General features: G+C 59.7%; 1 protein-coding gene across 3 annotated transcripts; it reads right to left on the minus strand.

The window, feature by feature from the left end:
* Window positions 1-513: 513 nt before the first annotated feature.
* On the minus strand, window positions 514-12,444 carry ZNF205 (zinc finger protein 205). 3 transcript variants are annotated; one of them, XM_045994280.1, is made up of 9 exons: window positions 12,119-12,444; window positions 11,035-11,131; window positions 9,175-9,303; window positions 8,131-8,253; window positions 5,196-5,409; window positions 4,812-4,903; window positions 4,308-4,428; window positions 2,671-2,769; window positions 514-2,416 (listed from the first exon to the last, which is right to left on the minus strand). In XM_045994280.1, exons 3-9 carry the CDS (start codon window positions 9,247-9,249, stop codon window positions 1,374-1,376), a joined length of 1,767 nt encoding a protein of 588 aa, XP_045850236.1. In that variant the 5' UTR covers window positions 9,250-9,303; window positions 11,035-11,131; window positions 12,119-12,444; the 3' UTR covers window positions 514-1,373. The 3 variants fall into 3 exon arrangements, with proteins under 3 accessions (XP_045850236.1, XP_045850235.1, XP_045850238.1); XM_045994279.1 differs by having other exon boundaries at window positions 515-2,416; window positions 2,671-2,772; window positions 12,119-12,442; XM_045994282.1 differs by lacking the exons at window positions 9,175-9,303; window positions 11,035-11,131; window positions 12,119-12,444 and adding an exon at window positions 8,902-9,000 and having other exon boundaries at window positions 519-2,416; window positions 2,671-2,772.
* Window positions 12,445-12,721: the final 277 nt, after the last annotated feature.

Below are 12,721 nucleotides of genomic sequence, written 5' to 3' on the forward strand. Positions count from 1 at the left end.
CATCTGGCTGATGACCTGCCCTCCAATTTGCTATCTTCGGCTGAGGCCAGCACCCCGAGGGTCAAATCAACAATCCGTCTTACCCTTTTTGGACCACCCCACCTCATAACGTGCACTAGACAGCCAGTAGTTGTTGCGTGGAAACGGGGGCATTCTTTACACGATGAAATCCCCGGACCTAAACCCCAGCTTGCAGCTCTCTGGTTGTTGGCTAAGTTACTGGAACTTTCTCTCGGCTGTTTCCTCATCTATAAGACTAGACAGAGTCCACTGCTCAGAGTTGTGGAGACTAAAAGCGACATACACATGGCACTTGGCCCCTCAACCAGCAGTTATGACTATTGTTAGTCCCCTCTCCTGCTCGAGCTCCCTTGGGAGCCAGGAGCCAGCCAGGGCTGCAGCCACCCTGCCAGCCCCGTGACCCGCAGGTGGAGGCTCAATGGCCTCCCACATGCGGATGTCCTCAAGGTCAGTCGGTGTCAGAACCAAATGTCATCTTGGGAGCCAACCTGCAAATAAGCAGGCTGAGCCCATCCCTCCCCAGGGAAAAAGAAAGGGGGGGAGAGAAGAGGAAACAGAAGTACAGAGATTAAAAAGCAGAAGGCCAAGAGTAAAAGAGCCAGACAGGGGCAGGTAGGGCAAATCATAAAGGACATGTACAAAGAGGCCAAGGAGGTGAAAAGTAGCAGAGAGAGCTGGCAGCAGCCTCAGAAGGCACCAGGAGGGACAGCGGTCCCTGGCAAAGGGAGGAATCCTCACTGGATTACAGCTGGGGCCCAGTAGAAACGCATGGAAAATGTCCAGTCACAAAACAGGCGTCTAGCGCCTGAGACAGGAGACAGGGAGGGCGGCAGAGCATGAGTTCCCAGCTGGCTCAGGTCTGCTCCAGCTCCCAAACGGAAGAGCCAAGAGAGGGTGCTGGGCTCAGGGGGCCATGCCCCCGTGGCAAGAGTGATGGCGGCAACGGCAGCAGGCCACCCCTCCACGCGGATCCACCGTCTCACAACGGGCTGGCTGGCTTCAGGTTTGGAAACCTCTCTGTGCCCAGAAGCCTCTGCTCGTTGACTTCGGTTCCGGGTGCTCTGGACTGGCCCCAAGTCAGGTCAAGGCTGGGAGGAAGAGTACCCAAGCGCCCACGACAGTGACTCAGGCATGCCTCAGCCACGCTCACCACCAGGGCCACGCTCACCACCAGGGCCCCACGAGACCGAGCACAAGCGGTGGGTGGAATTCCGAGGCCTTTAATTCGCAGCCAGCCTGCCCGGGCCTCGCCCTCGCTCCTGCGTTGCCATGCCCCGCCCCATGCCAGCACCCCCACTCCCTTCCCACCCCCCTCACGCTGCCCTCGCGCATCCCCCTCCCCGCTCCGCCTCCTAAGTGGGAGCAGGCGGGGGTGCAGCCAGAGCCCCCGCTGCCCCCAGCATCAGCATGGCTAGGGCCTTGGGCCCCGTCGTGTGGATCTTCTCGTGCCGGTGCAGGTTGGAGCGGCGGCTGAAGCTCTTGCCACAGAGGGGGCAGGAGTAGGGCCGGACGCCGCGGTGGGTGCGCTGGTGGGCAGTGAGGTGGGAGCTGTGGCTGAAGCTCTTGCCGCAGTCGAGGCAGTGGTAGGGCTTCTCGCCCGTGTGCGTGCGGTTGTGCGCGATGAGGTTGGAGCGCTGGCTGAAGCACTTGCCGCACTCGGGGCACGGGTAGGGCTTGACCCCGGTGTGCGTGCGCTGGTGGGTGACCAGGGCCGAGCTCTGCGTGAAGCACTTGCTGCAGACAGGGCACTTGTGGGGCTTGGCGCCTGTGTGCGTGCCCTGGTGGGTGACCAGGTCCGAGCGGCGGGTGAAGCGCTTGGCGCACCGGTCGCACACGTAGGGCTTCTCGCCCGTGTGGATGCGCTGGTGCTGGATGAGCGTCGAGTGGTGGCTGAAGCTCTTCCAGCAGGACGGGCAGGTGTAGGGCTTCTCGCCCGTGTGGATGATCTGGTGCTGGATGAGGTGTGAGCTGCGGCCGAAGCGCTTGCCGCAGTCCGTGCAGGTGTAGGGCTTCTCGCCCGTGTGCGTGCGCCGGTGCGTCACCAGGTGCGAGTGCCAGCTGAAGGCCTTGCCGCACTGCTCGCACTTGTACGTCTTCTTGCCGGCGTCACCGTCGGGGACCAGGCCCTCCTCGCCGCTCTCCGGGGGACCCATCCGCCCCTCTCTGGCTTTCTCCGCGAGGCTGGTGTTGGGTGGTGCCGGTTTTGCCGGCCTCTCCTGCAGGGGACCCGGCTGCCCACCGTCTCTGGCCGGCCCTGAGCTCTGGCCACTGCCGGCTTGCTGCCCGCACGGCAGGACGTCCCCCGGGGCTCTCCCCACCCTGCTTCTGGAAGCCTTCGCATCCCCCAGGGCTGCCAGGGATGGGGCCGGCTCCTCCGTGCCCGCCTCAATGGCTCCTGGAGAAAGAGTTTCCAGTAAGACAGAGAGACTTCCGTGAGGGACCCAGGGGAATTCAGGAAAGGAAGGTAAGAGCGAGGACCCTGGAAGGAAAAGCCACCACCCCGGCAGAGGACAGGACGCCGGCAGCAGGACGCCGGTCTGCCCCCCAGGCAACAGAGAGCCCGCGCTGACAAGGGGCACCCGGGAGTGACGGCAAGGAGCCCACGGCCCCGTACCACGGTGCCCGCCGACCTGTCACCTCTGCACACACCTGCCTTCTCCTTGTCGTCTCCCATCTGTTGGCACGAGCTCGAGGCCTCACCCTTGCCCTGTCCCTGGGAGCCCCAGAGAGGTCTGCTGAAGGGAAATCCTGCTGAAAGAGAGACACGAGATGCTGTGCTCAGTTGTGGAACCCCCAGGCCGCACAGCAGGAGACAACCCCCCCAAACGAAGAGGCAGAAATGGGGAGGCAGCTCTGCAAACACGGAGTAGAAAGACACAAGCTGAAAACTCGCGTGGGGTCTGGAGTCCAGCCCTCGGTAGGCAGCGCGCTGTAGGGGAACTGCCTGACTTACCCTCCTCAGGGCTGAGGTGGGCTCCACCTCGTTTCCCTGAATGAGCTCCAGAAGCAAAAGGAGAGGGGCCAGGTGAGGTCAGCTGCTGATAACCCCCTTTGTCACACGGGCCCCCAGCTGCGGGCCCACCAATGTCTCCAGGCCCGCAGCTCTCCAGACCAGAGGCAAGAAGGGCTCCTGGGGGAGGGACAGTGGGCGGACCGAAGCCCAGGGTGAGGGCCCGGGAGAAGAGGCCAGGGGTGCCGACGACCCAGAAGTCAGGGACCAGAGGCCCCCTGGCCAAGTCCCCGGGGGCAAGGGCCTGGGGCTTCTGGTCAAGTCAGAGAGCAGAGCAGCCCAGCCTCCATGCCCCAATCCACACCGTGCAGAAGAGAGGAGTGTGTGGGACCCGCTCCCGGGTTTCGGGCACTTGTGAGGCTGGCGTGGGGCTGCAGATGGGTGCTGAGTTCTCTCTGATCTCCCAGGACTTGCCTGGGCCTGCCGCTCTGGGCGGTGAGGAGTGCTACGATGGGCGGTGAGCAAAGCCAAGATAATTAAAGGAGTGAGCTGCCCTGACTCCAAAGCCCACCACCGAGGTCGGAGTGGGACAACCAAGCCCCCAGCTCCCCTAGACCAGCAAGTGTGCCCCTGGTATGTACTGACAGACAGACAGACAGACAGACTGGACATATGACTGAATGGCAATGAAGGAATGAGCACCAGAAGCTCCCCTAAATTCTGCCAACAAAAACAGGGTCTGAAGCGGAGGAGTTGGGGTGCTGGGACTTGATTTAGCATGAGAAACCATGAGGGACCCAAGGCCCCTCTGAAGAGAGGACAGGCCCCTCGGGCTGGGTGTGGCAGCTCAGGGTCTGGGGCCTGGGGCCTGGAGAGACGCGCCAGCACCAGGACCCCCACCCCCCGGCAGAAAACCCCGATAGGCAGCCAAGCTCTGCACACACACACCTCTCAGGTGGGGCTTGGAGGAGCAGGACGAGGGGAGGAGCGGCCCAACACTCAGAAGGACCGAGCAGCAGAAGCTCGAGGCCAGCGCTGCCCGGTGCAGCAGCCACTCGCCACGAGGGGCTACGGCAATTCAAACTTGACCGGTTAAAAGGAAATCAAGTATCAGCCCAGGCGCTCCAGCCACATCTCCGGTGCTGAGCAGCCACACGTGGCTCGTGGTCCCCAGGTCAGCACGGAGCGCGTGTCTTTCACCAGGGAGAACAGAGCGGCCCATGGGGACGGTGAGAAGCTTAAGCCCGAGGTAGGGGGAGGAGGGGGTGGCAGGACGGCCCCACCTCTGGCATCGGGCCTCAGAAGGGGCCACCCCAGCACGAGCTGGGGCCCTTACCCAGGGACAGTCCGTTCCTCTTCTGCAGGACGTCCCTGTAGAAGCTTTGCTGGGCGTGGTCCAGCCGACCCCACTCCTCCCTGGAGAGGTACAGAGCCACATCCTCAAAAGTCACCGGCATCTGCAACACAAAATGCCCACTCTCCAGGGCACGCCGGGACACCTTGGGCGGGGGGAATGGCTCCAAGATGAAGGTGGCCCCCGCCCCCGGCCCCCAGCCCACTGCCCCAAGCAAGGCCTGTGCTCGCATCTGACGGTGAAGCAGGACAGCCACCCAAGGAGGGCTTTTTTTTGGTGGGGGGGGTTGTAACAAACAAAGCAGCTGTACCACAGACGATAAGACACAAAGAAAAGGCCCTTTCTGGCACCACAGTCAAAGCTCAGGATGTCCAGGCGCGCCCCTCCTCCAGCCCCCAGATCCAGACGACGAGGCCCCGTCTGAGACGCCACTCCTTCATGTCCTTGTGCTCTCCGTCCAGCCGTGCACTGATCGGGGACACTGACCTGGGACCAGGCGGTGAGCAGCGCCGCAGCCATCTGGCGGTCTCTGGTCCGCCCCTCGCGAGCGAGCACGGGGATCTGGGGGGAGGGGAGGGCTGAGAGAGGAGAGAGGTCCTCAGGGCGGCCACCTCACCCTGCTGGGCCCCACTGCTGCCCCTGAGCGGACCCCAGGGGACACCACAGCTGCCTCCAAATCCACCCCAACCCGACCCAAGAAGAGGGTCCGCAGGCTCTGAGGCGGCGCAGGAGCGGCCTCGGAGGGGCAGGTGGGCAGACATCCGGGCATCCCCATGGCAGGAGAGCTCATGCCCTGCCCCCCCGTGCCCCTCCCCCCGCGGCTGCCACCCACAAAGACCCTCCCTCCACATCCTTCTCCTTCCCTCTCACCTCCACCAGGCAGGAAGAGAGCCTTCTCCTTAGAGCCCTGGCTTAGGGATGCCCAGCTCGGCGTTCCTGGAGCCCCATCCCCCTGCCATGCCCCCTCGGGGTGTGGCTCCTCTGGCTCCATCTTGATGTGCGGTGACTCCCGAGCGGCTCCCAAAGGCACCATCTCCTCCAACTCAGAAAGCATTTCTGGACAAGGATGCCCAGGACCCAGAACCTAGGAATGACAGCCCCCATCAGCACCTGGGCAGAGAACAGGAGACCCCGCCGAGCTCCGCACCCGAGGGTCCCGGCAGGGGCCACACACACCCAGATCCAAGGCTCAGCCTGAAGAGCCGCCCTTGCTTCCTTCGGCTGGCCCTGGGGACCCGCACATCTCTGGTCTACCGGCACGAGGCCGCGGCAGCCAGGGAACGAAGGAAGGCTCGAGGTAGGGAGAGGGGCAGATGCCTCTTCTCAGTTCCAGCCTCGTGTCTCCCACAGCAGCGTGGCCTGTTTAACACTGAGGAAACCGAGTGCAGTGGATTGAACGTGTCCCCCCAGATTTCATGTCCCTCGGAACCCCAGAACATGAATTCTGTTCATGTTGGAATAAAGGTCTTCGCTGATGGAATTAGCTAAGGATCTTGAGAGGAAATCATCTTGCATTTCGACCGGGCCCTAAATCCAGTGACTGGTGTCCCGATCAGAGGAAAAGACATGGAAACCCAGAGAAAGCCACACGTACATGGAGGCAGAGCTGGGGGACAGAAGCCGCGGGACACCTGGAGCCGCCAGACCCTGAGAGGCAGAAGGAGCCTCCTCCTCGAGGCTGGGGAGGGAGCCCCGCCAACACTGCGACCCTGGCCTCTTCAACTGAGGGAATAAATTCTGGTTGTTACACAGACACGGGACACTGTGATCCCGACTCAGAGTTCAGACAACGGCCCAAGGTCAGAGAGCCCATTAGGGCTCGGCGGGAAACGGAACTCAAGGGGAGCCGACTCACAAGTCAACGCCAGAGCTACCATTTCTTGGAGATGACGGGGAGGTACCCTGTGGCCTTGGGCCATTTCCAGCCTGATTCAATGCGGAGTTTTGGGCTTTGGAGAAAAAAAAGCCCAGGGGTTCCACTAACTGTGCCAAGGCCTGGGCCCACCTCGGTCTGACAGAGGGAAAACCTCCCAGCTCACCCCTTCGGCCCCACCCACCGCAATGGCACTACCAGCGTCCCCCCCTTCACACCAGCCCCGGCTCCAGCCCCTGGGATGGGGAGGAAGAGCCTTTGGAGTCAGGCAACCAGGGCTCAAATCCAGGCCGTCCCCTCATTAGCTGCTCAGCCCCGAGGAGGCACCACCTTCCCACAAACCTCGAGAGTTTGGGGAACGTCACTTCCTTTGCATTGGGAGGCCCCCGGTGAGGCCTCACTGGCCTCCGCAGCGCAGGGACCGGCCAGGCTTCTCCCTGTGCGACTTCCAGCTCCGTCTACGTTAGGGTCTCAAAGAGAAAGACCCTCAGGCCAGGGAGCTACCTGGGCCAGGCAGCCTCCGAGACTCAGCTGCTTTGCCTCATGCAGATAACCCGTGAGAAAGAGCTGTGTGCTCTGGAACATTCTGGATAAACACAGAGTGGAGTCAATAATTATTACTACTGCTCTCCTGTGTGAGCTGACGGACTCCGACAGCAGCAGAGAACGTCAGGGACGCGGAGGCCCACTGGGTGTTACAAAGGCACCGTGGAAGGGAAAGCAGACAGTGCAGGCGCTCCTTTGTGATTCTACAGTACGAAATGGGACAACCAGTACAGACGGTCCCTGGCATACAACGGCTCAGCTTAACCGGTTTTCGACTTGACGACGGTACAAAAGGGATATCCATTCCACAGAAACCATACTTCGGATTTTGAATTTGCATCTTCTGCTGCGCTAGTGATCTGCAGCTCGGTCGTCCCTGGGGACGGAGGCGGCAGGAGCCGCAGCGGCCCATCAACCACGCGGTCACGAGGGGAAACGACCCACAAACTGTGTTTCTCTTTCAGTACGGTCGCACTCACCACTTCACGATGGAAGAGGCTTTGTGGAAGGCGATTCTGCCTGACTATGGGCTGATGTTAACGTGTTTTGAGCACGTCTGAGGGAGGGAGATTAGGCCACGATGCTCAGAAGGTTACTGTGTTAAGTGCATTTTCAACTTCTACTACTTACAATGGGTTTATCCGGATGCAACCCTGTCGCAAGTCAAGGAGATCCACACTTGATTTGTATTTGAACCTACAACCCCCGGAAATGCTAGTTGAGGTGTTAAAGGTTTCTCGGACCTAGGTTCTAGTTGTTGTGGATGTTTCTATTTTCTGTGTTACACTAATTACCTCCTCGGAGCCTCCCAACCACCCGGAACAGCCTGTGGCAACAGCAGGCACATGACAGATGTTTTACAGATGACACACCTGGTTCCCAGAGGCAGGGGACTTGCCCAAGGTCATACACCTGGCCGCAGGTGACTCATGTTCTTTGGTTCCAAGCCCAGTGGCCCTGGTCGCCCCCCCTCCCCTGCCACCGCAGGTTATAATTACACACGTGGGCAACAGGTACATGAAGGACTAGGTGCTTAGACCCAGACAGAGTGGAGATGGAGTCCAAAGCAGAAGGGAGGGTAAACTGAGGCTTCCCTGCGTGCTCTGGACACCGTTCAGAGAGGAACCCCACCAGGACGCCCCATGCAGCCTCCTTGCTATTTCATATGGCCTTTGGCCGAATGACAACTGAACTCACCAGGCAAAGCAGAGAAGCTTCGTAGCTGTCGATTCCCACCACTTTTTCCACCTCCCATCACCCCATCCACCAGCCCTGCACCCCGGTGAGCCTAACTCTTCCACTGGTCTAGATACCTTGCCTTGAAAATCCCCTCCTGCTCCCGGTCCTTCCAGGGCATGCATCCCTTACCCAGCACCCTGTCCATACCTCTCGGGCTCTCTCCTTGTCCTGGGCAGCCTGGGTGCCTCCGCCGTCCACAGACATTTCTATCTCAGAGGTAGGAAGCACAGCTGAATCGTTGGCCAACCCCTGCCAGCTCTGGCCAGGAGCCTGGAAAAGCAGGAAGAAGTCAGCCAGCGTCTCCCGGGCACCTCTGAAGCAGTGTGAAAATCCCCCACGCAGGACCAGACCCACCCGCGGTCCCAATCAGAAATAAACCCCCAGATGCCTTCCAGTGACCTCACTCCCTAGGATGGTTTTTGGTCCCTTCGCTTAACAGAATGCTACTCTGTATCGTCCCCTTTGTCACTTAAGCCAGAACTCTGCATCTCTGAGCAGCCCAGTTAGGGAAAGTCAGGGCTGCCTCAGCGTCTCTCTCTCCTGCCATCAGGAGCTGAAAGGTCTGCAGAGATCCTATAAACAGGTGCTGGGTGTGGCCACACCCGTCACAGCCAGCTCCGTGGGAGAATCAGGGCCCCACCATCTCCCAGGCCCCGGACACACACACCCTGCCGCTCAACCTGACTCGGCCCTGCCTGGGATGTAGAAACTGAGCAGCCCGAAACTGCAACCAGCCGCCAAGTCCATCCGCCTCACGGGCCTGGATGGACCATATCCTTCCCCTTCCCAAACCTGGATCCAGACCCCCTTTTCTCCCCACCAGCCTGAAGCCTTCCACCTCTGACCCCGTCCCCTCCTGCCAGCTGACCACCCACAAGGATCTCGGGATCCAGGCACCCTCCCCGACGCCCCTCTCACTGAGGCGGAGGCGGAGGGGGCAACTTGGGCGGTGGGGGGAGCCCCCTCCCCCGGGAAGGGAGACTCCACAGCCTGCAGCGGGCCGGGAGCCGGGTGGAGACTGGGATTAGGGACAACAGGAAGTCCCTCCCAGATCCCGTTCCCCACGCAGCTGCAGCCCTACAGGGTTCCTGGCTTCGAGGGTTCCGGGTCTGGGGTCCTGAGCGTGGCTGCACCTGATCTCAGCCGGGAGGTGAATCCTAAATCCTCACTGCCCGCTCACGATCGCTTTACCTGGCGTGCAGTTGTGAAACCAGCAGAGCAGGGACGCCAGAACGGGGAAATACATTCTGTGGAAGGTTCTGACATCTGACGTTTCAAAGAGGGCACTGCAGGTGTTCTCACAGAAGGAAGGGCACTCTCCTGCGGAGAGGTGCACGACGGTCCTCTTCCATACACAGAGCTTCTGAAGGTCTTGTGGTGTCTCCATGGAGACGTTCCTGGATTTCACCTAAGGCCCCGAGGCCAGTGAGCAGGTCCTCTGGGCTCTCCCCAAGACTGGCATGGAATTCTGTCTCCCTCAGAGCGAACTTAGTAAACAGGCCTGGGAACCTACCCTCAGCCCCATGCCCCACACCTTGAAATGATGTTGGACCAATGTGATTCCTCTAGACCTCCCCTCCCCACCTCCATCTCCAGGCTGGGTAATAGTGTAACAGTGGGTATGGGGTCTGACCCAGCCATCCACAGGCTCCCAGACTCCAGCTCTCAGTCTTGGCTTTCCCTTCGGACCCTGAGAACCAAGGCTCCCAAAATGGAGGATCAGAGACTGCTTCACTTCTAGGGTGAAGAACTCATCTCCCCCCTGAGCAGGGCACAGGGGATGGGTGTCAGGAGAAGAGGGGGGCCAGCTCCGGAGTCAGATTCCAGGAACCTCCCTATAACTGTGGCCTCCGGCCATCACAGTCCTCTGACACGCATCCGTTTCACCCCATAAGGCAGGCCCTGTGCTGGCCTACAGGTGTGCTATGTGGGCTCACAGGGGTTTGATTTCTTTAAAACTTAGTTTGCAGCATTTAACAATTAGTAAATTTCTCATAAAATCGATTTTCTTGAAAAAAAAAATCAGAACGTCGGGCAACCCCGGACTCATATTCCTCACATTCGGGGGCCGTTCTCACGTAGCTGTACGTGGTCCCCACTTGGCCCTGCAGCATTTTGAACTCTGATCTAGCCTTCTGTCTCTTTGATGTCACTTTGGGGTCTGGTCGGTATTTCCAGGCATTTTAATCCTCAGGCAAAGAGGGATGTCCAAAGTTGTAGCCACAGTCAATACCACTGTCAAGCCAGAGAGGTATAAACTGAGAAGTCACAGGGGGCTGTGAAAAAAGTTTGACAGCTCAGTCCGTGACTGTTTCTCCATCAACAAGGAGTGAGTCCAGAGTAAGGGGACTCACTCCTGAGGTGACCCATTTCAGCCCACATCAGCTCCAGGCGTGCACCGAGTCCCAACACAGTGGGTGTGTCCTGATTCACGGGCAAACATTTCTCTACCAGACAAAAGGGATGCTGGGGAAGCCCAGCAGTTTGGATCCCACCAGGAGATCACCTAAGCTAGACCAAATGAAGCCTCAACATTTATTTAAGTGTTCGGAAAATATGTATTAAGCACTTACTATATGACAGACATTAGCCCCTTCTTGGAGATGAGAGGAAACACCTCTAGGGCTGGCTCTAGGACGGGGCAGGTCTAGGAGAAAGAGTGTTCACATTTGCTGTGTGGGAACTGCAGTCCCTAAAAGACTGCAGAAAGGCACCAGGGAAAGCAGAGATCAAAAACCTAAACGCCTCGAACAAGCAGGCAGCACCACAAATGACCGGTGGCTTGGGTGCAAGATGGTCGTAGGGGAGGGGCTGCAGGGCCCTCAAGAAATCATATTTTGTTCTAAGGGGACAGCTGGGGGCTCAATATTGTCAAAACTTGAGAATTTTTCAAGAAAAGCCAAAGAAGAAGAAGGAGAAGAATTATTAGATTGATGTGAAATACTGCAACTTTTAAATGTAGATGATTCAAATAAAAAATTTAAGAACTCCATACAACTCCAGCAGAAAACACCTGCTGTCTAGCTCCTGGGGCACCAGGGACATACTCACCTCCGAAGCCTGTCACGAGGATAGCTATATCATGGATGGAGACGCTGATCTGAGCTTTGGACCAGCAAACACTCCCGCATCTGGCGGCCTCACTGAGCTTAAGAAGAAAGAGGTCACCTTCAGTAAATAAATCATGAGATCTACCTTCAGAGGTTAGCCTGAGAACTGACTCCGGCCTCACAAAAACTCTCAGAATAATGAAAACTAGAAAAAGGAATCACCTGAAGCAAGAAGGGAAAAAATGTTTAAAAAGGAAAGGGAGGAGAGCATGTAGTCATGAAGGCTGTTCAGCCAGGCTGGAGACGGGGAAATGCAGACCTCTCTGCAGCCTTAGGGAGGACAGGCGGTAAGGGGAAATAAAGGAACGTGAGAGAGGCCAAGGAAAAACAGGAATAATCGAGGAAACACAGAGCAAACGTTACGCACGGAAAGAGAAAAGGCGAGCGGATAGGTGGGGAAATCCCATAGGTGGGCCCCAGGAATACAAATTTTTTTGAAGAAGATAACTAAGAACGCCCAGGGCCACGGAGACCAGGGCGTGGGCGCCCCCGCGGCCAGCGGCAAGCCCGAGGCCCGGTGCCTTGACGCCAGGCGGCCGCATGAGCCAGCGTTCCCCGCCGCGGGACGCCCACGAGCCCCCCCCGCACCTTGCAGCCCTAGCCTGCGGAACTCGGACCCCGGAGCGCGTCGCCCAGGCAACGCCGCCGCCCCGCCCACGTGCCCACGCGCGCCACGGTGATTGGTTGGCGCCCGACGGCCTGGCCCGTGCGCCCGTCCAGGGCTCCGCCCCGGCCTGCGCGCTCCCGTCCGCGCCCCCGAGGGACAGCCGCGCCGCCGGAGGAGGTTAACGCCGGTGCCTCCTTCCCCTGGCCGGTGTGCCCGCGTTTCCCGTCCGGCTGCCCCATCTCAACTTCCGGCTTCCCGGCGCTCTCGCGGCGCCGCCTTGTGGGCACCGTGCGCGGGGACGGCGGGGCGGTGAGGACCGCGGGGCGGACAGCCCGGAGCCCTGGAGTCGGCGTCCGGGTGGGGACACTGAGGCTGTCTGCAGGAGGGCCCGGCGCCCCGTCTGGCCCCCGACACTCACCTGTTCTGAATTTTGTTTCGAAAACGGGAGTGAAGCATCCGCTGCCGCCCTGCCCCCTCTGCGGCACAGTCCTTGTCCAAGATGAAACAGACAGAGGGAGAGGAACGAGCTGGGTCAAAGCCACCCCCCAGCCAGTCACAGCAGGGAAAGCAGGCGTTGTTCAGTACCTGCTGGCAGCCGGGGACAGGGCTGAGCTGCGTCTGGTCTGTGCGGAGGGGCTGGGTTTTAACGCGAGAAGGGAGGGGGAGAGCAGGGCCCACTGGAGTCAGGGTCGGGAAGGCCACGAGGCTCCTTCCCAGGCAGCAACATCAAGGGCTTCCTCCCATGATTGTCAAGGCCAGCTGTTCCAGCTTCCGCGGCCAGGCAAGCTGTGGACTCCAAGGCCGGCACCGCCCCCCCACTCCCCCCCCCCCCCCCCCCCGCCAAATGTAATAGGGTAGACTGGAAATTCCTGGATCACCCACATCCCAACTTCCGGAACACTGGCTTGATCTGGGAGCTAGACAGCGGACAGTACAGGCAGGGAGGGGACACGCTGGTGAAACTAGGCTAAGAGCTTAAGACTCACTCCAGCCGGTCCTTTGGTGTGGGAATAAACTAAGT

Source organism: Meles meles, chromosome 21, assembly GCF_922984935.1.
Source record: "Meles meles chromosome 21, mMelMel3.1 paternal haplotype, whole genome shotgun sequence".
NCBI classification, from domain to species: domain Eukaryota; kingdom Metazoa; phylum Chordata; class Mammalia; order Carnivora; family Mustelidae; genus Meles; species Meles meles.

Excerpts from the sequence above, each read along its gene's own strand:
- ZNF205 (XM_045994279.1), bottom strand. The coding sequence starts at position 9,249 with ATGTCAGAACCTTCCACAGAATGTATTTCCCCGTTCTGGCGTCCCTGC. Across the intron at positions 4,904-5,195 it reads TCTCTTCCTGCCTGGTGGAG|CCCTCCCCTCCCCCCAGATC; the intron begins GTGAGAGGGAAG and ends CTCCTCTCTCAG. Across the intron at positions 2,773-4,307 it reads GAGGAACGGACTGTCCCTGG|CAGGATTTCCCTTCAGCAGA; the intron begins GTAAGGGCCCCA and ends TCTCTCTTTCAG.